Here is a 25,803-nt window from a genome sequence, read left to right on the forward strand (position 1 = left end):
AAAAAATGATTTAAAAGCAGGTTATTTATTCTGTCTCAGAGTTTACTCTGATTACTATTAAAAAGCAAAGAAGTATATTGGTTTGGCTTTATTTTTTGTCATTCTAGGTAATGAAACTCAGAGGTATATGAATTCAAGGTTATGTTTGTTTTTTTTGCAGTAATAGGGATGGAACCCAGGGGTATTCTACCTCGAGCTACACCCCCAGGCCTATATTTTAGTCTTTATTTTGAAATAGGGCTCACTGAGTTGCAAAGGGCCTAAGTAGTAGCTGAGGCTCTCTGCAAACCTTGATCCTCCAGTCTCAGCCTTTCAAATGCTGGGATTACAAGTGTGAGCCACCACACCCTGCTTTATTTTTCATTTTTGAAACAGGGCTTCACTAAAATACCGCGGATGGTCTTGATCCTGTGATCCTCCTGCCCCAGCCTCCTGGGATTGCACGCGCCACCACGCCCAGCGATGGGTGTAGTATCTTACTCCCAGCTAAGGGCTTAATAATTTTTTTTCCAGTACTGGGGATAGAACCCAAAGGTACTCTACCTCTAAGATACACCTCTAGTCCTATTTTTTATTATTATTTTTTAATTTGAAACAGGGCCTCACTAAGTTTTTGAGGGCCTCACTGAGTAGCTGAGGCTGGTCGTGAACTTGTGATCCTCCTGTCTCAGCCTCCCAAGTACTGGGATTACAAGTGTGAGCCACCACGTCCGGCTAGAGTTTAGTATTTCTTGACAGACAAAACACAACCCTAGCTCTCAAAGAACTCTATATACCAGTGAAGTGACAGAAAATAAAACTATTGCAAGTGATGCAAAAGAGATAAAGGCGCAAGATAAGTTCCATAACTTGTTTATTGTTTGAAAGACTATTTGGAAAGCTGTGTTTATCAATATCTCTAGGCTAGAAAATATTAAAGGAAAAAGAGATTCTAAAAAAGCGGTAAATAGAGCCAGGCGTGGTGGTGCACGCTTATAATCCCAGCATTTGAACAGCTGAAACAGGAAGAATTGGGTTGGCGGACAGCCTCAGCTATTTAATGAGGCCCTTTGCAACTCAGCGAGAACCTGTTTCAAAACAAAGTATAAAAAAATAAGGCTGGCGTGTAGCTCGGAGTTAGGATGCCCCTGGGTTCCATCCCCAGTACCACACACAAAAAGTGGTAATAAATGTTTGAGACATATTAAACTGGGAATACACTGTGCTGAGGTTAATAAGAAATACAAATAACATAAATAGATGCACACACAGACACATGCCCCCAGTAAACAGAAGAGTAGTGTGGATGTCAAGACATTTTTAGGGGTTCTGAGCATAAAGACAGTAGTTTAAATTGGAGCGTAGCTGAGACAGCTAAAGAAAATGAAGACAGAAAAAATGAATACACAAAATAAAGCACAGAAAAGAGATAACAATATAACTAAGAAATGGTCACAGGGTAAATAAAGAGAAAAGCCAAAAGAGAGGTAGTAAAGAAGCCAAAGAAAAATCAAATTACCAGAATTTCAAGGCAAGGAGTGAACAACCATATTAAATACATATGACCAGAGATTAAGGAAGATGAAAATTGAAAAGGGGTCCACAGAATTTGAGAATCACAAATTATATGATAACTTGGGACAGTGAAGTTTCAATGAAATTGAAAAACTATATTAATTTAAAATCTTGAAATAGCTCTAGTGTTTTACCTAACAGCAAACAATTTCACAGAAGTGACAATTATTAAAACAGGTAAGAGAATTCTATTTTTTCTTTTTCTTTTTGCGGGTCTGAGGATGGAACCCAGGGATATTAGACCTCCGAGCTACATCCTCTGCCTTTTTTTTTTTTTTTTTTTTTTATTCTTTATTTTGAAATAGGATCTCACTAAGTTGCGGAGGGGCTAAGTAGCTGAGGCTGTCTGCACACCACAATCCTTGGGTCTCAGCCTCCGGAATGCTGGGATTTCAAGCGTGCACCAGCAGTAAGAGAATTCTATGTGCTTCTTATTTTTACAAATATATAAAGAAAAGCAATTAAAGATAGGCAAACAGTTAGGGTGTAGCTCAGCAGTAAAGCACTTGCCTAGCAGGCAAAAGGCCTTGGATTTGATTCCTCAGCATATGAATAAGGGCACAGGAAGGGAGGAGGAGAGAAAGGGAGGAAGAAAGAGAGAGGAGCACATGCAGCCAGGCATGGTGGCACTCACCTGTAATCCCAGCACTTGGGAGGCCAGAACCGGATCACAGGTTCAAGGCAAACCTCAGCAGCTTAGCAAAACACCCAGCAACTTGTGAGACTCCATTTCAAAATAAAGAATTTTTTTAAAAGGCCAGGGGTAGAGCTCAGAGGTAGAATGCCAAAGAAGGAAAGAAAAACAAGGGAGGGAAAGAGGGAGCTTTGCATGGTTACAGGAGATAATCAAGAGAGAATATCATCACAAGCTAGCAATTGATTAGATGTACTGAGGAACTCTAAAGTTGTATCACCTGGCCAAAGAAGTTATTTCTCAACATTCCAGGTTCTAAAATGCAATCATCACTGTAAATCCAACAAGGATTACAATTTCTGCAATTAATCACACTATTAAAAAATTACCTAAGGACTAAACCAAAGCTCACAAATTTATAATTTAAATTTCCGTTAAATTCACATTCCTATCCAGGATATCTATCTCTCTGCTACCAAAGTACCTTAGAATCCGAGTTTCTCAGTGAGCATAAACTCAGAACAAGAAAGGCAGAAATGGTATGATGAAGAGATCTCTTCTAGCCGGGCGTGGTGGCACACGCTTGTAATCCCAGCATTTGGGAGATTGAGACAGGAGGATTGCGCATGTTCGAAGCCAGCCTCAGCTACTTAGTGAGGCTCTCTGCAACTCAGTGAGACCGTTTCCAAATAAAGTGTAAAATGAGTCTGGGAGTATAGCCCGGAGGTAGAAAAGCCCCTGGGTTCCACCCACAGTACCAGAAAATATATCAGTAAATGGCATCATATCTCTCTGTATCTCGTGTGCGTGTGTGTGTGTGTGTGTGTGTGTGTGTGTGTGTAGATAGATAGATAGATTTTTTTGTGTGTGTGTGTGGTACTGGGGGTGTACTGAGTGTAGCTCTGGGCTACACTCCCAGACCTATTTTATACTTTATTTGGAAAGAGGATCTCACTGAGTTGCGGAGAGCCTCACTAAGTAGCCACTGCTTCGAATCCGCAGGATCCTCCTGTCTCAGCTTCCCAAGCGCTGGGATTACAAGCGTGTGCCACCATGCCCAGCTCTTTACATTAATTTAAATGGGTCGAATCTCAAAATTTGGAGGGCACCTCACTCTCACAGCTTACAGACTTGTTTTCATTAAAAGCCTTTAAAAAATACAACTTTTAAGACATCTATGAAAACAGGTGAAAAAGTAACTAGGAGCCGGGCGTGGTGGCGCACACTTGTAATCCCAGCATTCGGGAGGCTGAGATTGTTGGATCATGGTTTGTGGACAGCCTCAGCTACTTAGTGAGGCCCTCTGAAACTTAGTGAGACCCTGTTTCAAAATAAAGAATAAAAACTAGGACTGGGGATGTAGCTCGGAGGTAGAATGCCCCTGGATTCAATCCTCAATACCAAAACAACAACAACAACAACAACAACAAAAAACACAACAGCTCAAAGCTGGGCATGGTGACACAACTTTTAATCCTAGTACTAGGGAGGCTGAGACAAGAGAATTGCAGGTTCATGGTCAGACTAAGCAATTTGTGAGGCCCTCAGCAACTTAGAGACCCTGTCTCACTAAGATACATCTCTTCAAGTGTTAAAAGAACAGTATATGAATGCCACTCACAACAAGAAAACTATTTTGCACAGGTAATGCACTTGAAACTCCTATTAAAAATGGTCCAGAAGCTGAGCATGGTGGTACAGGCCTGTAATCCCAGTACTTGGGAGACTGAGACAGGAGGAACACAGTTTGAAACCAGCCTCAGCAACATAGTCACTCAGCAATCTAGTAAGACCCTGTTTCTAAACAAGAAAGAAAAAGGACTGGGGTATAGCTCTGAGGTAGAATGCCCCTGGGTTCAAACCCCAGTACCAAACCATTTAAAAAACAAAAAAATGACCAGAGACAATGATACCTGAGACTTGACACGTCTTGTTCTTTTTGGTAGAATGTTCATTCTTGTGCCTGGCTCTGGGGAAGTTCGGCTCTCAGTGCTGAGAACTTCAGGCTCCACTTTTTCCTTAAGATCTAAATTAGGCATCTGTACACCCTGAAAGATCAGAGCACAAAAAGAGAAAAGATTCATTGGTAAGATTTCAATACTGATAGCTGGGCGTGGTGGCGGAGGTTTATAATCCCCGCACTTGGGAGGCAGAGACAGGAGGATTGCGCTGATTCGAAGCCAGCCTCTCTGGCTTAAGAGACCCTGTTTCCAAATAAAAATATATATATATAAAATAGGTATGGGAGTGTAGCCTGGAGGTAGAAGGGTTTCCAGGAACCCCAGTACCACCCAAAAAAAAAAAAAAAAAGAGAGAGAGAGAGACCCTGTTTCCAAATAAAATACAAAACAGGTCAGAGAGTGTAGCCCAGAGGTAGAAGGCCCCTGGGTTCCATTCCATCTCCAGTACCACCAAAAAAAAAAAAAAATTCAATACTGGCCAGGCGTGGTGGCACACGCTTGTAATGCCAGTACTTGGGTACTTGGAAGGCTAAGACAAGAGGATCACAGGTTCAAAGCTAGCTTCAGCAATGTAGGGAGCCTTTAAGAAACCTAATGAGATGCTGTTTCCAAATAAAGAAATAAAATGGGCTGGGGGTGTAGTTTGGAGGTAGACTGCCTATAGGTTCAATCCCCAGTACAAAAAAAAAAAAAAATCAATACTGAAAGCCAGATTACAAACAGATGCTTGTAATCCCAATACTTGGGAGGCTGAGATAGAAGGATTGAAGATTCAGGGTCAGCTTTACCTACTTAGTGAGGCCCTCTGCAACTTATTAAGACCCTGTTTCAAAATAAACAATAAAAAATAGTGCTGGTGGTGTAGCTCAGAGGTAGAATGTCCCTAGGTTCAATTCCCAGAGATTCAGTTGAGAAATAATACAGTGTCAATAAATCTCTAATTTTACACATGAAACCAGAGAGCAATTCTCCCTCAAATTGATCTAAAGACTCAAGGCAATCCCAATTCATTTCTTGGTGCAAATTGAAAGCTGATCCTAATATGTATATGGAAACAAAAATTATTCAGAAATTCTGAAAAAGAACAAAGGACTTGCACTATTGAGTATCAAATTTTACTACACAGCTACGGAGTCAAGACAGTGTGGTACTGGCGTTGAGGCAGACATGATGACGGTGGCCCCTTTATTGGTAAAGCACTGTTCCAAGATTCCCAATGAATACCTACACTCGTGGAAAGTACTGAACCCTAGGTGTACTGTTTTTCCTATACATATATACCTGTGATAGTTCAAATTATAAAGTAGGCACAGTAAGAGATTAACAATAATAAAAATGGAACAGTCAGAGCAATACATTATAATAAAAGTTATGTAGCTATACACCTATAATCCCAGTAATTGGGAGGCTGAGAACGAAAGATCCCAAGATCAAGTCGGCAACAGTGAGACTCTCGGCAACCTAGCAAGATCCTGTTTCAAAACAACAAGTAAAGAGGGCTAAGGGTATATTTTGGAGTTAGAATGCCCCTGGATCCAATCCTCAGTACCACAAAATGAATAAATAGATAAAGAAACAAACAAAGACAATAAACAAGTTAGAGCTGGGTGAGAGGGCATTCTCCAGTAACCTCAGTACTTAGAAAACTGAATGACACGGGAGGATTTCAGGTCCAAGGACAGCCTCAGCAAGTAGTAAGACTCTCATCAACCTAGTGAGAACCTGTTTCAAACTAAAAATAAAAATAAAATAAAAATACGGCTGGGGGTATAGCTCAAGGTAGAATGCCCCTGGGTTCAATCCCCAGTATCACAAAAATAAATGAATAAGGTTATGTGAATGTATCTTTCTTACTCAAATTATCAAACTTTTATCTTGTCAATAAAGGAAATGTTTTACAGCTTCTCTCTGGCATTATCTGATAGCCAGCAATACTAACCTTACTTGATAGTGCACTTTGTGGCCATTTACTTGATACAACAGCAGATGTATAATTGAGATAGCCTATTAAATATAGATCAAAGAAGTAATCCACATCCAGGCCAGGAGGACACAAGATTACTCAGAATGGCACAAAATCTGAAACTTATGAAATGTTTACTTCTGGAATTTTCCATTTAATATTTTCAGACCATGGTTAAGCAGGATAAGTAAAAACACAGTAAGTAAAACTGTAAAGGGGGCCTCTATAGATCAACTGAACAATACAAAATCTAGGAATAAACTCACACATTTATGGTCAAGTGATTTTTTTCCCCCCCTGTGGTACTGGGGATGGAACCCAAGGGCATTCTACCTATGAGCTACACTCCCAGCCCTATTTTTTAGTCCTCTTTATGTTTAAAACAGGGTCTCAGTAAATTGTGAAGGACCTAAGTAGTAGCTGAGGCTGTTTGCAAACCACGATCCTCCAGTCTCTGCCTCCCGAATTCTGAATGCTGGGATTACAAGCGTGCGCCACCACGTCCAGCCTATGGTCAAGTGATTTTCAACAGTTTCCAAGGTAAATCAGTGAGAAAATTACGGGGTTTTTTTGTTTTGTTTTGTTCTTTGGCAGTGCTGGGAATTGAACCTAAAGGCATTCTACCTCTAAGCTACAATCCCAGCCCTGTATTTTATCATTTATTTTGAAACAGGGACTTACTAAGTTGTGGAGGGCCTCACTAAGTAACTGAGGCTGGCTATGACCTTTCGATCCTCCTGTCCCAGACTTCCAAGTACTGGGATTATAAAGGTGCTCCATTTTGTTCTTTTATTTTTTTTCTTTTTCTTTTTTTTGGTGGTACTGGGGTTCCTGGAAGCCCTTCTACCTCCGGGCTACACTCCCAGATCTATTTTAAACTTTTTTTATTTTTGGAAACAGGGTCTCTTAAGCCAGAAGGGCTGGCTTCGAACCAGCGCGATCCGCCTGTCTCGGGATTACAAGATTGCGCCACCACGCCCGGCGTTAGATTTTGTTCTTTTTGTTGTTGTTGTTGTTGTTGTTATTTTGGTACTGGGGATGAAACCCAGGGACCCTCTACCTCTGTGCTACACTCCCCACCTATTTTATATTTTATTTGGAAACGGGATCTCACAAAGTTGCTGAAAGCCTCATTAAGTAGCTGAGGCTGGCTTCGAACCTGTGCAATGCTCCTTTCTCAGCCTCTCAAGTACTGGGATTACAAGCATGCACTACCACACCTGTCTTGATTATGTTCCTTTTAAAGAAATGGTGCTAGTACGAGTATTTCTATATGCTCCCACACAAAAAAAAAGTTAATTTGCACCTTTACTTCACTCTATAAATGCAAAATAAAAAAGTAACTCAAAATGTATCATACACCTAAATCTAAAAGCTAAGCATGGTATCCAATGCCTATACTACTAGTAATTGGGCGGCAAAGACAGAGGGATCTCAGATACAAGACTAACCTTGGTAATTCAGCAAATAAAAAATTTTAAAAATCAGGCTGGGGGTGTAGCTCAGACATAGGATGCCTGAGTTCTATCCCCAGTACAGTCAATCAACCAATTAATCAACCAATCAATAAATAATAGATTAGCTAGATAGACAGGCAGGCAGACAAATACTAAAATTGTAAAACTTAGCCAGACTTGGTATTGCATACCTGCAATCCCAGTACTAGAAAGCTAAGGCAGGAGGATCACAGGTTCGAAGACAGCCTCAGCAAGTAGTAAACCTCTCATCAACCTACCAAGACCCTGTTCCAAATAAAAAATACAGCTGGGGTTGTAGCTCAGAAGTAGAATGCCCCTGGGTTCAGTCCTCAGTACCAAAAAATAAAATTGTGGAGCTGGTTTGTGGCGCACGATTGTAATTCCAGCATTTGGGAGGCTAAGACAGGAGATCATGGTTTAAAGACAGCCTCAGCTCCTACTTAGTGAGGCCCTTTGCAACTCAGTTTCAAAATAAACAATAAAGAAATAGGGCTGGAGGTGTCACTCAAAGGTGAATGCACCTAGGTTTCATCCCTAGTACTAGAAAAACTAAAACTGTAAAATTTTTAGATGAAAACAAAGATCTTTGTGACCTTGTGGTAGAGAAAAATTTCTTAATGACATCAAAAGTATGACATAAAAAGAAAAAAACAATAATTTTTCCTTAAAAAAGATACCATTATAAAAATGTTTTAGAGAAAACATTCGCAAGTCATGTATATGTATATATGTATGTATTTATATAGTAAAGAATCTTTCATATATAACAAACTCTTACAAGCATAAAACAATCTTTTTTTAAAACATTTCATTGAGGAAGATATATGAGTGACTAATATAAATATGAAAAGATGTACACCACCACTAGTCTTTGGGAAATGGAGTCTCACTACATTCTGAGGCTGTCCTCGAACCTGATTCTCCTGTCTCAGGCTCCCAAGTACTGGGATGACAGGCATGCGCCACCATGTCAGGCATAAGACACAAAATCTTATCATTACCTCTATGAAAATTAAGAATAAAAAATAGGGCAAGGGGTGTAAACTCGGAGGGACACTACCCCTGGGTTCCATCCCCAGACCCGCCAAAAAAAAAAAAAAAAAAAAAAAAAAAAAACTAGAGCCAGAGGTAGACTGGGAGTTACCCAGGTTTGAGGGTATGAACAAAAACTAACTACCAATATATACAAGGGACTGTTTTTAGATGACTGCAGTGCTCTAAAACTGGATTCTGGTGATTATGCATAAATGTATAAAATTATTAAAATTTACTAAATGTGCATCTATAATGAGTAAAATCTATGGTACATAAATTATGTCTCAATACTACCATAAAAAATATACAGGAAAAAAAAACGAAGAAATCTTTCAAAAAGCTTAACTCAATGCAGGCTTTTTTTTTCTTTGCAGTACCGGGGATGGAACCAAGGGGCAGTGTACCTTTGAGCAACACCCTCAGCCCTATTTTTTATTCTTTATTTTGAAACAGGATCTCACTAAGTTGGAAAGGGTCTCACTAAGTAGTAGCTGAGGCTGTCAGTGAACCACGATCCTCCTGTCTCTGCCTCCCGAATGCTGGGATTACAGCCACTTGCCACCACGCCAGGCTGACTTTTTTTTTTTTTTTTTTTTTTTTGGTGGTACTGGGGATGGAACCCAGAGGCAATGCACCTCCAAGCTACACACCCAGTGCTATTTTTTTAGTCTCTTTATTTTTTGAAACAGGGTCTCACTGATTTGCGAAGAGTTTCACTCAGTAGCTGAGGCTGTCCCCGAAATGTGATCCCCGGGTCTCCATCTCCCAAATGCTGGGATTCTAAACATGCACCACCACACCCGGCTATGCTGACTCTGGGCTATACTCCCAGACCTATTTTATATTTTATTTGGAAACAGGGTCTCACCAAGTTGCTAAGAGCCTCACTAAGTAGCTGAGGCTGGTTTCAAACCTGTGCCATCCTCCTGTCTCAGACTCCCAAGCGCCGAGATTACAAGTGTGCGCCACCACGCCCGGCTATGCTGACTCATTTTAACTTAATAAGAAAACACCCTTCATATTCATTATCGCTTAACTTGTAAACAAACAAACAAAAAAAAACCTATTCTTTTTTTTTTTTTTTTTTTTTGGCAGTACTGGAAATTGAACCCAGAGGCATTCTACCTCCAAGCTACACCACCAGCCCTATTTTTTATTATTTTGAAGCAGGGTCTCACTAAGTACTGGGATTACTAGTGTGCACTGCACCATCACGCCTGGCTTAAAAAAAAAAGCTATGCTTTTTTTAAAATATATTTTTATTGGTGCACTGTAATCAAACATCTCAAAGGAATACAAGACTTGTGAGGCTATACAACCACACATCACCCAATTAGCCCTCCTTATCCAATCCCCATCCCATTCCCTCCTCCTCCCTTGATCCCATGCTTGACTTAGTGATTGATATATTTAAGTACATCACGTGCTTTAAAGAGTTTCCATCTTCCCCACTCCCAACCCCTCAGATACATCACCTTAATTGCTCCTCTATAGGGCCCATTCTTCAACTAGTTCTTCCTACTACCCATTTCTCCCTAGTTTTCACATATTTGGGAAAGCATCTGATTTTGTTTTTTGACAATTCCGTGGATGTCACCCTTCACTATGCTCTTTAAACGATGATATACACCTTGCTCTCCCATATTTTAGTGCCTAGAAAAATCTATTCTACCTTATATGCATAAATAACTTATGTCGAACACAGTCTAAAGTGTATAGTTGGTAAACTGAACTTATATGCTCAAAGAACAATGATGTATTCTCACCATAAGGCTGACACCAGATTGGAAAAGTTCATATGGGTAGAGAATTCTTTCATAGTGTGATTTCAAAAGAGACCCAGTTCCTTTTCCTGGAAGATATCCCAAACGGCTACCCACTTTAGACCACTTCTTCTCTTTGGTGACCATTTCAAAACCTCCTTTGTTGGCAACAACCTGAAAAGAAAGTAGAAATTATTTAAGGGAAGAAAGGTAGATTCAATATCCTGTCTGCTAAAGATAAAAAATTACTCTGGGCTAAGATTTCAAACTTCTTTTCAACAAATATGTTACCAAAATGACATTTGTCAACACTTAAGATAGTGGAAACAAGTCAGGCGTGGTGGCGCACACTTGTAATTCCTGCATTTAGGAGACTGAGACAGGAGGATGATGGTTCACAAACTACCTCTGCTACTTAGAGAAGACCTTTGCAACTCAGTAAGACCCTGTTTCAAAATAAAGAATAAAAAATAAGGCTGGGGGTATAGCTTGGAGGTAGAATCCCCCTGGGTTCCATCCCCAGTACTACAAAATATAAAAAAATAATAATAAATCTATACTTTGTAATTATGCACTGAGAAAACTTAGCGAGCGCGCGCGCGCGCACACACACACACACACACACACACACATATATATGTATATCATATATATATCCTTGCAGAACAATATGAATTAAGAATAAAAACAAGCCAGGCGTGGCATGGGCGTGGTGGTGCATGCTTGTAATCCCCACACTTGGGAGGTTGAGACAGGTGGATCACACAAGTTCGAAGCCAGCCCCAGCAACTTAAGTGAGGCTCTCAGCAACTTAGTGAGACCCTGTTTCCAAATAAAATATAAAAATAGGTCTGGGAGTATATCCTGGAGGTAGAAAGCCTCTGGGGTTCCACCCCCAGTACCACCAAAAAATAAGTAAATAAATAAATAATAGACATGAGAATAAAATATAAGTAATATAATGGAGGAGAATGAAAGTCCTCAAATTAGAAACTACACCAAAAACTTATAGAAATTTAACAAAAATGTCCAGCAAACCATGATTGAGGAGACAGTTTCAAAAAATGAGGATATAGCTTTTTTCAAAAAGAAAAAAATAGGAGTATATAGTTGAATCAGAACACTTGCTTAGCATGCATGAGGCCCTAGGTCAATCCCCAGCACCACACATATACACATAAAGACAGATGAAGGACTATGAAAGAATGATGAGGAAATAACAGATTACAGCAGATTTACTAGTATACAACAGAGACTATATCAAGGAGGAGGGCGACTCTGAGGCTGGGATCGGAGCCTGCCAAGGGGTTAGGCCGGTGCCGGGGCCAGCGGCCGGCATCGGAGCCTGCCATGAGGCAAAGCCGGTCCTGGGGCCTCCGAGGCCAGGATCGGAGCCTGCTGATGGGTTAGTCCGGTGCCAGGGCCAGCAAGGCCGGGATTGGAACCTGCCGTGAGGCAAGGCCAGTGCTGGGGCCTCCAAGGCCGGAATCTGAACCAGCTGAGGGGTTAGGCTGGTGTGGGGGCTAGCAAGGCCGAAATCGGGGCCTCTCATGAACCTAGGCCAATGCTGGAACCAGCGAAGTTGGGATCAGAGTCCTACGGGTGGCCAGGCCACTACTGGGGCCATCAAGAGTGGGATTGAAACTTGCAATGCGGCATGCACAGAGAAATATCACAGAAAATAAAAACCAGATGCTTCCCCTAGTTAGCAAAAACTAGGAGGAAAAGGGTAACAGGAGGAGGTCGAGTTATAGAAAGGGCCCTATAGCAAAACAATTAAGGTGACCAATCAGAGGGGATGGGATGGGGGAGGATGGAACCTTTTTAAAACTCAGGAGGTACGTAAACAAATGTATCAAAGATAATCACCAATCAATCATGGGATCGAGGAAAGGGGAGGGAATGGGATGGGGATTGGATGAGGGCTAAATGGATGTGTGCTTGTATATCCTCTTAAGTCTTATATTCCAATGTGATGTATGATTACAATGCACCAATAAAAATATATAAAAAAAGGAGGAGGGTGACAAAGAATATTCATTTAACAAGGCCCCTTTATAATGCACAGCTCTCATACCCTAAAATATAGGCAGTTTCCAGATTAGCTGAGAACAGAACTTAGATCATGAGAGTATTGAAATCAATTTCTCCTCTGTGAATATATATACTACTGTATTTTACCATATGGAAAAGGTGAAAAGAAAAGTTACCTATGGTCCTATAATTTTATTTCTAAAGTATTTCTAAAAGTATAAAAGCATTAAAATCAGGATGCAAGTGGAGACTTGCACACCAATGTTCACAGCAGCATTATTTACGAGAGTCAAATGGTGGAATGTTAAGAGCCATTTTAGAATCGCACACTGAGATTAACCTTGAACCAGCTCAAGTTGAATACACAGTATTTGACTGGTGGGATTTTCCACATGCAGAAAATTCCAAGGGACCAATGTAATCAATAGAGTGCAGGCCTTTGATATTGTCTCCATCCAATAATGTTTAACCCCTCCTTCCTCTAACCTTGTCACATGTCTGCCTCAGTGACTTTCCCATGACAATTACTTTGTGTAACCCATGACAATTACTTTGATTAGCCTTTATGATACCTTCTTTAAAGTTTCTATAAAAATACTGACAGCCAGGCGTGGTGGCGCACACTTGTAATCCCCATGCTTGTAAGGCTGAGACAGGAGGACGCACAGGTTCAAAACCAGCCTCAGCTATTTAGTGAGGCTCTCAGCAACTTAGTGAGACCCTGTTTCCAAATAAAGTATAAATAGGTCTGGGAATATAGCCTGGAGGTATAGAAAGCCCTGGGTTCCACCCCAAGTACCACCAAAAAAATAAAAATTAAAAAATACTGGCTGTAGGTGGTCAGGGGAATTGTCAGCTAACAACTCCCAAATTGTCCCACATAATATTACAATTATTAAACCTATTTTTCTCCAAATCATTGTATCTGACTCAGTCATTTCTGTGAGTTATGACAATTTTTCAGTAGTTGCTTGGAGCAGCTACTTCCACTGCAGGACTATGAAACCCACTTTTCAGTAGCTGCCTGGAGCACCAACCTTCCATGGTGGCACTATAGAGCAAGGAGTGTCTGCCATGTATGTGTGTATAGATATACACACATACACCACGCAACAGTATTCGACCTTAAAATGGAAGGACATTCTGATACAACGCTACAATATTAAGTTTGAAAATATAAAGCTAACTGAAATAACCCAAGCAGAAAAGGATGACCACGCTTATGTTATCAAGTAAAAGCACATTTGCTGAGACAGAAAGTATAATATTATTAGGACTGAAAGGAAGGGAAAGTTCTGGAAATAATGTGGTGACAGCTGTAATACATTGTGAATATACTTAATGCCACTCAACTGTAGTTTTGTGTGTGCACACATGTGCTACTGGGGATGAATCTCAGGGCCCTTCTACCTCTGGAATATACTCTAAACCTATTTTTTATTTATTTGGAAACAGGGTCTCACTATGTTGCAGAAGGCCTCACTAAGTTGCTGAGGCTGGCTGCAAACCTGCAATTCTCCTGTCTCTGCCTCCCAAGTACTGGTATTACAAGCAACGTCAACACGCCCAGCTGAATTGTACATTTAAAAAGGATTCAAACAAGCCAGGCATGGTGGTACACTCTTGTAATCCCAGCATTTGGGAGGCTAATTCAGGAGGATTGTAGTTCAAGCCTCGGCTACTTAGTGAGACCCTCTGCAATTCAGTGAGATTCTGTTTCAAAATAAAGAATAAAAAATAGGGCTGGGGGTGTGGAGGCAGAATGACCCTGGGTTCCATCCCCAGTACCATAATGGGAAGTAAAATGGGTTCAGGCCAAGCATGGGGGCACACTTGTAATCCCAGTACTTGGGAGGCTGAGACAGAAAGATTGTGGGTTCACGGCCAGCCTCAGCTACTTAATGAGGCCCTCCACAATTTAGTGAGACTGCTTTAAAAAAGTACAAATAGGGCTGGGGGTATAGCTCAGAGTTGGAATGCCCCTGGGTTCAATCCCAGTACCACAAAAAAAGCTTAAAATTATAAATTTTGTTATGTGTGTACATTTTATGACATAATTTTTTTTAAATGGTACTGGGGATTGAACCAGGAGCATTATTCCTCCAAGCTACACTTCCAGCCCTTTTTAAATACATATAGATGTGTGTGTGTGTGTGTGTGTGTGTGTGTGTGTGTGTGTGTGTGTATAGAGGTATTGGAAATTGACTCCAAGCTGTACCTCCCAGTCCTTTTTTGTTTTAAAATAGGGTCTCACTAGATTGCTGAGAGCCTCACTACATTTCTCAGGCTGTCCTAAAACTTGTGATCCTCTTATCTAAGCCTCCCAGGTACTGGGACTACAGGCATGTGCCACCATACCTGGCTTATTTTTGTTTTGAAACAGTCTTGCTAGGTTGCTGAGAATCTTGCTAAACTGCTGAGTCTGTCCTTGAACCTGCAATCCTCCCACATTAGCCTTCCAAATACTGGGATTACAGGTGCATACGACCACATCCAGCTTTTACTATTTTTTTTCTTTTTTTTTTCTTTTTTTTTTTTGCAGTGCTGGGGATAGAACCAAGGGCATTCTACCTCCAAGCTACACCCCCAGCCCAATTTTTTATTCTTTATTTTGAAACGGGAGCTCACTAAATTGCAAAGGACCTCACCAAGTAGCTGAGGCTGGCCGCTAACTGTGATCCTCCTGTCTCAGCTTCCCAAGTGCTGGCATTACAAGTATGTGACACCGCACCCAGCTTTTATTCTTTATTTTGAAACAGAATCTCACTAAGTTGTGGAAGGCCTAAGTAGCTGAAGCTAGCTGCAAACCTACAATCCTCTTGTCTCAGCCTCCCAAGTACTGGGATTACAAGTGTGTGTGCCACCACACAGACTCCAGCTTTATTTATTTATTTATTTTGGCAGTACTGGGGATGGAACCCATGGGCATTCTACCTTTAAGCTACATCCCCAGTCCTATTTTTTATTCTTTATTTTGAAACAAGGTCTAAGTTGCAAAGGGATTCGCTAAGTAGCTGAGGCTGTCTGCGAACCCCGATCCTCCTGTCTCAGCCTCCCAAATGCTGGGATTAAAAGCATGCGCCACCAAGCCTGGCTTCCGTTAATCTCTTAATAAATTATAAAATAGTCTTTCTGTGCAGTACTGAGGATTGAACACGGAAGGCTCTACCATGGAGCTACATTCCTAGCCCCTTTTATTTTTTATTTGAGACAAGGTCTTACTAAGTTGCTAGACTGGTCTTGAACCTGTGATCCTCCTGCCTCAGCCTCACAAGGACCTGGGATAAAACATCTTTTTTTAATTTGTGGTACTGAGGGTGGAAGCCAGGGGCTTTTCTACCTCCAGGCTATACTCCCAGACCTATTTTTTTATACTTTATTTGGTAACAGGGTCTCACTAAGTTGCCAAGAGCCTCACTAAGTAACTGAGGCTGCTTTTAACCTCTACGATCCTCCTGTCTCAGGCTCTCAAGTGCTGGGAATACAAGCGTGCACCACAACACCTGGCTTGTACAACAGCTTTTAAAGATAACTTAAGCCACTCATAGTGGCACAAGCCTGTAATACCAATACTTGAGAGGCTAAGAAAGGATGATCATGGGTTTACAGTCTTAGCAAATTCATGAGACCCTCCACAACTTAGTGAGACCCTGTTTCAAAATTAAAAAATCAAATAGAGCTAGGGGTATAGCTCAGAGGTAAAACACCCCTGGGGTTCAATCCCCAGTACCACATACACAAAAATAAAATAAAATCAAATCAAATAAAGATAACTTAAGAGATGTTTCCACTTATATATGTACATTTTACTGCCAAACAAATCCTACACTGGAAGCAATGTTTCCCACCAGTTTTATTGGAAATTCTTAATTTCACAAATTTACAAAACTCTGCTCAATTTCTGTCTCAGAATGAGATGTTGGGGAACAAAACCAGGGCCTAGCATATACTAAGCATGCACTCTACCCCTGAGCTACATCCCATCCCCTCTGCTCAATTTCTAAACTAAGTACAAGTCTCACCTTGCTCAAAGCATATAGATCCAAGATTTTTCTCTCCACCACAGGGATCTTCAAAGTAGATCCTTGAAGTTCCCAAAATTTTGCCAGTTGATCCAAGAAGTCCAGTCTTACTCTAGTCATTGCCTAAGATTAAGATACAGATAAAAACAAGAACTGTTAAGATTGAAAAAAGTGAATGAGTCTTACATACTAAAGGTGCTCATTTCCCTAAACCAATTCAAAGATTTCATTTTACTTAGTCAAACTCATTTTAAAAAAGCCAATAGTAAAGAGGCAAAATACTTCTAATAAGCTTTATTCACTAAGACAAAAACAAGTTACTCTAAGCCAGGCACAGTGGCACAGGCACACATCTTTAACCTTAGTTCCTCAGAAAGCTGAGGCAAGCCAGGGGTGGTGGCTTACGCTTGTAATCCCAGCATTCGGGAGGCTGAAATTGGAGGATTGCCGTTAGCAGACAGCCTCAGCCACTTAGTGAAGCCCTTCGCAACTCAGTGAGACCCTGTTTCAAAATAAAGAATAAAATATAAGGCTGAGGCCAGGAGTGGTGGCGCACGCTTGTAATCCCAGCATTTGGGAGACTAAGACCAGAGGATCCCAGTTCGCGGACAGCCTCAGCTACCTAGTGAGGCCCTCTGCAACTCAGTGAGACCCAGTTTCAAAATAAAGAATAAAAAAAATTGGGCAGGGGGTGTAGCTCGGAGGTCGAATGCCCCTGGGTTCCATCCCCAGACCCGGAAAAAAAAAAAAATCTCAGAAAACAAATGTGTTAGAAGCATCTGGGAGAGGGATAAAAACCTGAGTATAACGCCGGGCGTGGTGGCACATACTTGTAATCCCTGTACTTGGGAGGCAGAGATAGGAGGATCGCACAGGTTCGAAGCCAGCCTCGCTGGCTTAAGAGACCCTGTTTCCAAATAAAAAAAATATAAAATAGGTCTGGGAATATAGCCCGCAGGTAGAAGGGTTTCCAGGAACCCCAGTACCACCAAAAAATAAATTTTAAAAAACTGAGTATAAAATTATCAAAAATTCAGCCGGGCGTGGTGGTGCACTCTTGTAATCCCAGCACTTGGGAGACTGAGAAGGGAGGACCACACAGGTTTGAAGCCAGCCTCGGCTACTGAGTGAGGCTCTCAGCAACTTAGGGAGACCCTATTTCCAAATAAAATATAAAATAAGTCTGGGAGTATAGCCCAGAGGTAGAAAGCCTCTGGGTCCCACCCCCAGTACCACAAAAAGAAAAAAAAAAAAAAAATGAAAAAAGCTATCAAAGATTCCCTTTTATATTCTCAAATAGTTTCCATAAGTACACTAAAGAATCTTATGAAAATCTAGCATACAGCCCTTTTTTTATTCTTTTTTATTTTATTTAGTTAGTTATTTTTTTTTGCAGTACTAGGAATGGAACTCGGGGGCAGTCTACCTTCGAGTTACACATTCAGACCTATTTTTTTATTCTTTATTTTAAAACGGTCTCACTGAGTTGCAAAGGGCCTCTCTAAGTAGCTGAGGCTGTCCCCAAACTGCAATCCTCGGCCTCCCAAATGCAGGGATTACAGCATGTGACACCACACCTGGCTCAGTTTCTATCGTGTGCGTGTGTGTGTGTGTGTGTGTGTGTGTGTGTGTGTGTGTGTGTGTGTGTAAAATAGTGGGGATGGACCTGGGAGCTTTCTACCTCCGGGCTATACCTGCAGTCCTATTTTATGTTTTATTTGGAAACAGGGTCTCATTAACTTGCTGATAGCCTCATTAAGTAGCTGAGGCTGGCTTCAAACCTATGCGATCCTCCTGTCTCAGCCTCCCAAGTGCTGGGATTACAAGCATGCGCAACCACACTAGGCTTCATCGTTTTTTAATGTTTGTATTTTTTGGTGCTAGAGTCTGAACCAAGAAGCATTCTACCTCTGAGTTCCACCTCTAGCCCTATTTTATTTTTATAGTGAAACGGTCTCAGCCAAGCGTGGTGGCGCACACTTGTAATCCCAGCATTCGGAAGGCCGAGACCGGAGAGAATCAGTTCTCGGACAGCCTAAGCATATATCTGGGTTGAAAACCAGGTTTTTTATAAAACTTAAAAGCCAATTCTCTAAGGACCACAAGAGACAGAAATATTCTAAGATTATTTTTTTAAAAAGTAGAACAATAAATACTGGAAAAAAGTGGAATTTAAGAATTCTAGGTCTCATACAGACTCAGAGGCATATGCCTATTATCCCAGTCCTTGGAAAACTGAGACAAGAGAATTGTAGGTTCAAGGCTAGCACGTGGTAACTTAGCAAGACCCTGTTTCAAAACAAAAATAAAAAAACCTGGGTATGTAGCTCAGAGGTAGAATGCCCCTGGATTTAATTCCTAGAACCACCAAAAAAAAAAAAAAAAAAAAAAGATTCCAGGTCTCTGAAACTAAGTTTTGGATATTTCCACTATGAAAATTATGGTAAGAAATAATTTCCCATAATCGTGGTTAACTGGAAAAATTGTAGTGACTCTCAACAATCTTTTAAAAAAATCAGACACTTCAAGGCAAGCATGGTAGCACACATCTGTAATCCCAGCATTTGGGAGGCTGAGGCAGGAGGACTGCAGGTTCAAGGACAGTCTCAGCAATTTAGTGAGACCCTGTTTCAAAACAAAAAATAAAAAAGGCTAGAGGTATAATTCAGTTAGATTGCCCCTAGATTTAATCCCCAGTACCACAAAAAAAATCAAACACTTCGTCCAAACATCAAGCAGCTCTTCTATTCAATTCCAATCAACACAATCTCTGCCCCCTAATCTCTACCTAGAGCCCTTCCATAAAGAACCATAACGTAAAAATGGTAATATAATACTCACCTCAAGTTCATTTAGGCGCTGGACTCTTGGAGTGAAACGAAAGCTTTTTACTTCACATGCAAATGGAGGTTGCCAATCCTAAACAGAAAGAATACACAATTTTTTTTCTTCCTTCAACACAGTGGTATGGATAAGGGATGTGGCTCAGTGGTAGGCCACTTGCCCAGCACATGAGACTGAAAACAATCCCCAGCACTAAACAAAGAAGAGCAAGGAATGCATTATTTATTCTCTCAATTCATGGTGTAAAGCTGAGCTTGGTGGCACATGTCTGTAATCCTAGTATTTAGGAGGCTAAGTCAGGAAGATCATGAATTTGAGGACAGTGTCAGCAAGTACTGAGACTCTCATCAACCTACCAAGACCCTGATTTAAAATAAAAATAAAAAATAGGGCTGGTGTTACATCTCAGAATAGAATGACCCTGGGTTAAATCCCCAGTACCAAAAAAAAAAAAAAAAAAAAGTTCATGGTATAAGTTGCCACAAATCATGATAACAACAGATTAGCATTCTAAGTCTTCTTTGTAGGGACAAAAAGAATATTTTTCACAGAGCTTTAACTTTTTTTTTGGAGGGTGGGGGGTACTGAGGATTGAAATCAGAGGCATTCTATTTCTGAGCTATACTACTCCAACCCCATTTTTATTTTATTTTTTATTTTGAAACAGGTCTTACTAGATTGATGAGTCTCACTACTTGCTGAAGCTGTCCTTGAACCTATGATCCTCCTGTCTCAGGTTCCCAAATCAAATACTGAGATTACAAGCATGCATCATCACACTTGGGTCCAGATTTTTGCCTTTTTTTTTTTTTTTTTTTGGTACCTGGGATTGAACCCAGAGGAATTTTACCTCTGAGCCACACCCCCCAGCACAATTTTATTTATATGAAAATAGGATCTCCCTTTTGGCTGAGAGCCTTGCTAAATAGCTAAGGCTGGGATTGCAAGCCTACAACAGCACACCTAGCTTACAGCTTTAATTTTGATATTAAAAAATCTTTAAATCTCACCAATTCTACATAACTTTTTTTTTTCGGTACTGAGGATTGAACTCAGAGGCATTCTACCTCTGAGCTACACCCCCAGCCTATTTTTCATTCTTTATTTTGAAACAGGGTCTCATTGAGTTCCAGAGGGCCTAAGTTAGCTGAGGCTATCTGCAAACCAAGATCTTCTTGTTTCAGCCTCCAGAATGCTAGGATTACAAGCGTGCGCCACCACACCCAGCTAGTACATAACTCCCAAGTTGCTCAAACAAAATGCAGAGTTCACGTACCATCAAACAGTGTCCAAGTCTAGGTGTGGTGGTACATGCTTGTGATCCAAGTACTTGGGAGACTGAGACAGGAGGATAGCAGGTTCAAGGACAGCTTCAGCAACTTAGTGAGACCCTCAGCAATATAGTAAGACCTATTTCAAAATAAAAAATAAAAGGGATAGGGGTGTAGCTCAGAGATAGAATGCCCCTGAGTTCTATCCCCAGTAGTAAGACAAACAAACAAAAAGGGCCCAGTAAGCATACAGGCTTATCAAATTAATTAAAAAGGAAATATATGAAAGAAAAAAAGATAAAATCTAAAAGAAATCTTTAGAGAAGCTTGGGAATGTAGTTCAGTGGAGTACTTGCTTAGCATGTGGGAGACCCTGGATATAATTCCTACCACCTTAAAAAAAAAAAAAAAAAAAAAAAGCAAGCCAGGCATGGTGGCGCACACTTGTAGCCCCCGCGCTTGGGAGGCTAAGACAGGAGGATCGCACAGGTTCAAGGCCAGCCTCAGCTACTTAGTGAGGATCTCAGCAACTTGGTAAGACCCTGTTTCCAAATAAAGTATAAAACAGGTCTGGGAGTATAGCCCAGAGGTAGAAAGCCTCTGGGTTCTATCCCCAGTACCACCCAAAAAAAAAAAAAAAAAAAAAGATTTGTTTCTCCATGAGAAAGAGGAGAAAGATATTTCTTAAAAAGTATTGATGAGTCAGTTAGGATAGCTCTTGCCTATTAGTCCCAGCTACTCAGAAGGCTGAGGCAGAATACCTTGAACCCAGAAGTTTGAGTAGCCTAGACAACATAAGGAAATGCCAATTTTGAAAAAATAAAATAATTATGTATTTAGGTAATTTTAATTTATAAATATATGCCCTTTATAGTTTTATGTTACAAATGTTTTGATGGAAGCCCAGCTTCTGAGCACCCAATTTTTTTTCCCCCAGAACTGGGGATTAAACACAGGGGCATTCTACCTCTGAGCTACACCTCCAGCCCTAAATTTTTTATTCTTTATTTTGAAACATAGTTTCACTAAGTTTTAGACAGCCTCACTAAGTAGCTGAGACTGGCCTCCAACCTGCAATTCTTCTATGTCAGCCTCCAAAGTACCAATTTTTTTTTCTTTTCTTTTTTTCTTTTTCACAGTACTGGGGATTGAACCCAGGGGCATTCTACCTCTAAACTACACCCCCTGCTCTAGTTTTTTTTTCCTTTAATTTGAAACAGGGTCTCACTAAGTCGCAGAGGGCCTCACTAAGTAGTTGAGGCTGTCGGAGAACCGCGATCCTCAGGTCTCAGCCTCTGAATGCTGGGATTACAAGTGTAAACCACCACCCGGCTTTTTATTCTTTATTTTGAAACAGGGTCTCACCAAATTGTGGAAGACCTCACTAAGTAGCTGAGGCTGGCCCCAAACCTGCAATCCTCCTGTCTCAGCCTCCTAAGTACCGAGATTACAAGTGAGCGCCACCACGACCAACTACCAAATTATTTTTTTAAGTAAAAAAATCCACAAAACAAGAACATATAGGATTTAAGTAAGGATATACACTAAGGACATAGCTAAAAATTAGATCACATATTCGAAGTGGTGTTCTAGCTAACATAGTTTTATTTGGCCTAAACAAGAGTTAAATCCATTTAAGGACACCAAAAGGAACAACAACAAAAAAAAGTACTTGAAGCCGGGCATGGTGGCACACGCTTGTAATCCCCCCGCTTGGGAGGCTGAGACAGGAGGATCGCACAGGTTCGAAGCCAGCCTCCGCTACTTAGTGAGGCTCTCAGCAACTTAGTGAGACCCTGTTTCTAATAAAATATAAAAAAAGTCTGGGAGTATAGCCTGTAGGTAGAAAGCCTCTGGGTTCCATCCCCTGTGCCACCAAAAAAAAAAAAAAAAGTACTTGTCCTGGAAACCAAAGAAATCTGCCAATATTAAAATTAAACTACTTGTGAGATTTATTTCTAATAAGTATCATTATATAAGTATTTCAATCTTTTAGAGTAAATACACAGCTTTTTTTTTTATCCCAAAAGGACGCTTCAATAGAATTTCTAATGAAGAAAATGTGGTTTAGGAAAAATTTCAATGCGTAAAGTTCAGTCAGTATTAGGTAATTTTTTTTTTTTTTAAGTATGGGAGATTCAATCCAGAGTTTGCACCTGCTGGCAAATGCTAAAAACCTGATGTACATTCCTGGTCCCTTAATAAGACTTACGTATCTGCTTTTTCTTTTTTTTTTCTTTCGGTTTTTTTTTTTTTTTTTTTTTTTTGTATTGGGTATTGAGCCCAGAAGCATTCTACCTCTGAGCTACACCCCTAGTTCTTTTTTTAATTCTGATCCTCTTGTCTCAGCCTCCCAAATACTGGGATTACGAGCATGTATCAGCACACCCAGTGGGTATCTCCGTTTTAATAAACATCCAGTTAACCATGGTGCAGATTTGTTCAACAACATTGTTTGGAAAGCACTGTCTGATGGGTAGAAAACCCTTTTGACCTTGAGCATATCATTGAACTTTTTAGGACATTAATTCGACTCATTCAACGAGTAGTATCAGCTTTCCTCACCTAAAAGACTGAGGATTATAATTACCCAACATTTAGACAAACCTAGTTATTTACAATAATGGCAATTCTAAAGTCTTTGCTCTATAGTCCCTTGTATCTAGAGATTTCAACGTCTCCCTTAACGTTAACTTCATTACTGAACAATTCTTCCTAAACCTCTAAACTTTAAAATAATTGATGCTCTTTCTGATCCCCCGGGAAGACTTTTTCATCGCAGCAGTCATTAGCCTGGAGTTCTTGTCTAGTGATTCCATTCTGGGGGACAACAAGAGCTCCGATTACCTTTCCAGAAACCCTAGTAGCTCCGAGAGGTGGCCTGCGAGTGCTTAATAAGCTAAGCATGGCAGGACTTGGATTCTGACACATGGGCAGTTTCTACCATCGAAGCAGGAGAGCTGTACAAGGGAGCAGGGCGTGTCAGGTCATAACACTTCAAACACCTTACCGGCCAACGAAAGGCCTGAAGCCTTTTGTTACCCTGGCTCCCGATCCAGAGAAAAGTATCAGGTCCCAGACTCTGGGCGGAAAATGCCCCCAGGGCCACCGTTCTCTCGCGTTCAGGTGTGCCGACTTAAGACCGCAGGAGAAACCAAGCCCAAAACATCCCGACACGAAGCCTCCAGGTGTTGGGCCATGGCGGAGCGTACACTCGAGAGGACCTGCGAAGCAGGGCTTCGCCGAGCGTATCCACTCCCATTCTCCCTTCCCTTGTCTTCCTCACAGACTCCGGTACCTTGGGCGGTCGGATTTTGCAGATGCCGGTTTTCTCGGCTAGAGGCCGGATGCGGCCGATGAAGCTGAGCGGGTCTGTGAACTCCTCCCAGCTGGGCTCGAAGACCGGGCACTCCGGGGGCGGCACGAACTCCGCCGCGTAGCCCCCCGGGCCCACGCCCGCCATGGCTCCAGCCGGGAGAGCCCCGAGGGGAAGGCGGCGGAGAGAGGCTGGCCGGGGCCCGACCCTTTCACGTTCCCTGACGGGGGCCGCAGCGCATCTTCCCGGGCGCGAGCCGTTCGTCAGCGAGGCCCAGGAGCTCCCCTCAGTCGTTTGTTATTGTTTCCTCAGAGCTTTTCCTCCCGGGGCCAGGACTTTTCCGGAAGTTGACGCGCAGTCAAATCCCTCCGCGCGGCGGCGACAGAATCCCTCCGCGCCGTCCGCCCTCCACCTCTCCCTCCGCCCCGCGCGGCAGCCGGCGCGGCTGGCTCTCCGCTGGCTCGCCCGAGGGCTGGCGGCCCGGCGGCCCCAGGACGGCCCCGCGGGGGCCCGGCCTCCTGCAGCGGCCCGGCAGCGGAGCGCGCTTCCGGCGCGGAGGAATGTGCGCGGCCGGGGGCAAAGGTTGTGCTTCCGGTGAGGAGCTTCCGGTGAGGAGCGTCCGCTTCCCCTTTGTGTATTAAAGGACTCGAAAACAAGCCGGCCCGGCGCCGCCACCCGCCCAGTCGCAGTTTCTCCGTGGCTCGTTTTAGTCCGCTGGTCTGCATTTGACCAAGTAACTACGCTTTCCAGCATCTCTCATCCTCTGTCTCTGCCTCCTTTTTTTTTTTTTTTTCTTCCTTTGACTGCTATCCTGAGGGCTGGCTTTAGCCCGCACCTAGGAACTGCATTCATCCCACACGGGAAATAATCACTTTTTTTTTTCGGGCCTGGGGATGGAACCCAGGGGCATTCTATCTCCGAGCTACACCCCAGCCCTGTCTTTTATTCTTTATTTGGAAACAGGGTCTCACTGAGTTGCAGAGGGCCTCACTAAGGAGCGGAGGCTGTCCGCGAACCGCGATCCTCAGGTCTCAGCCTCCCGAATGCTGGGATTACAAACCTGCGCCACCACGCCCGGCTGAAACAGCCACTCTTAACCTTGTTTTTTAGGAGTTGACAGTCCACATCATCTCATTTCAACAGCAGCCAGCTCCCTCCGGCACCCGTATGTGTGAACCCTTTTTTAGTTTGCTATAAAAAACTGTGTTAACTGTTCTGAACCTGCGTGTCACACACTCTCCGTGCCAGTGACCATTTCGCACTTCCTCCAGACAGTGGAAAGTAACAGAGGACTGAAGAGGAGAGCGGAAAGCCCGGCGTAGTAGCGCACGCTTGGCATCCCAGCATTTGGGAGGCTGAGACAGGAGGATTGTGCTTCGCGGATAGCCTCAGCTACTTAGAGTGAGATCCTGTTTCAAAGTAAAGAATAAAAAATAGGGCTTGGAGTGTAGCTTGGAAGTAGAATGCCCCTGGGTTCCATCCTCAATACTGCAAAAAAAAAAAAAGAAAGAAACTGGGAAAGGATAGTTCATAATATTTAGTATTACTACAATGGAGAAGAGCAGAAAGTTCTTCCTACTTTCTTTTTTTTTTTTTTTTTTTTTGGTGGTATTGGGGTTCCTGAAAGCCCTTCTACCTCTGGGCTACGCTCCCAGACCTTTTTTTTTTTTTTTTTTTTTTTTTTTTTTAAACAGGGTCTCTTACACCAGCTCGGCTGGCTTCGAACCTGCGCAATCCTCCTGTTTCCGCCTCCCAAGCGCGGGGATTACAAGCGTGCGCCACCACGCCCGGCCTACCTCCTGTTTTCAAATATAGATATTCCCAGGAAATCTCTACCACTACCAGGACTGAAAATACCAAATTTAGGTTGATAATCCCCACATCTTTTTTCCCATCCCGCACCTACCTCCTGGGTTACGGGCGGAATA

The 25,803-nt window shown here is 42.0% G+C and overlaps 1 protein-coding gene across 1 annotated transcript in view; it reads right to left on the reverse strand.

Moving 5' to 3' along the window:
- KDM5A (lysine demethylase 5A) overlaps positions 1-24,022 on the reverse strand; it is a gene marked incomplete at both ends in the record, with an annotated part of 106,640 nt that extends 82,618 nt beyond the window's left edge. Inside the window, 5 exons of the mRNA XM_080706696.1 lie at positions 4,102-4,236; positions 10,392-10,562; positions 16,445-16,567; positions 19,286-19,363; positions 23,858-24,022. Of these exons, the coding sequence (XP_080562822.1) occupies positions 4,102-4,236; positions 10,392-10,562; positions 16,445-16,567; positions 19,286-19,363; positions 23,858-24,022 (672 nt within the window). The remainder of the gene's footprint in view (positions 1-4,101; positions 4,237-10,391; positions 10,563-16,444; positions 16,568-19,285; positions 19,364-23,857) is intronic.
- Positions 24,023-25,803: the final 1,781 nt, after the last annotated feature.

Source organism: Muscardinus avellanarius, assembly GCF_963383645.1.
Source record: "Muscardinus avellanarius genome assembly, chromosome: 11".
In the NCBI taxonomy this organism is placed as follows: Eukaryota; Metazoa; Chordata; class Mammalia; order Rodentia; family Gliridae; genus Muscardinus; species Muscardinus avellanarius.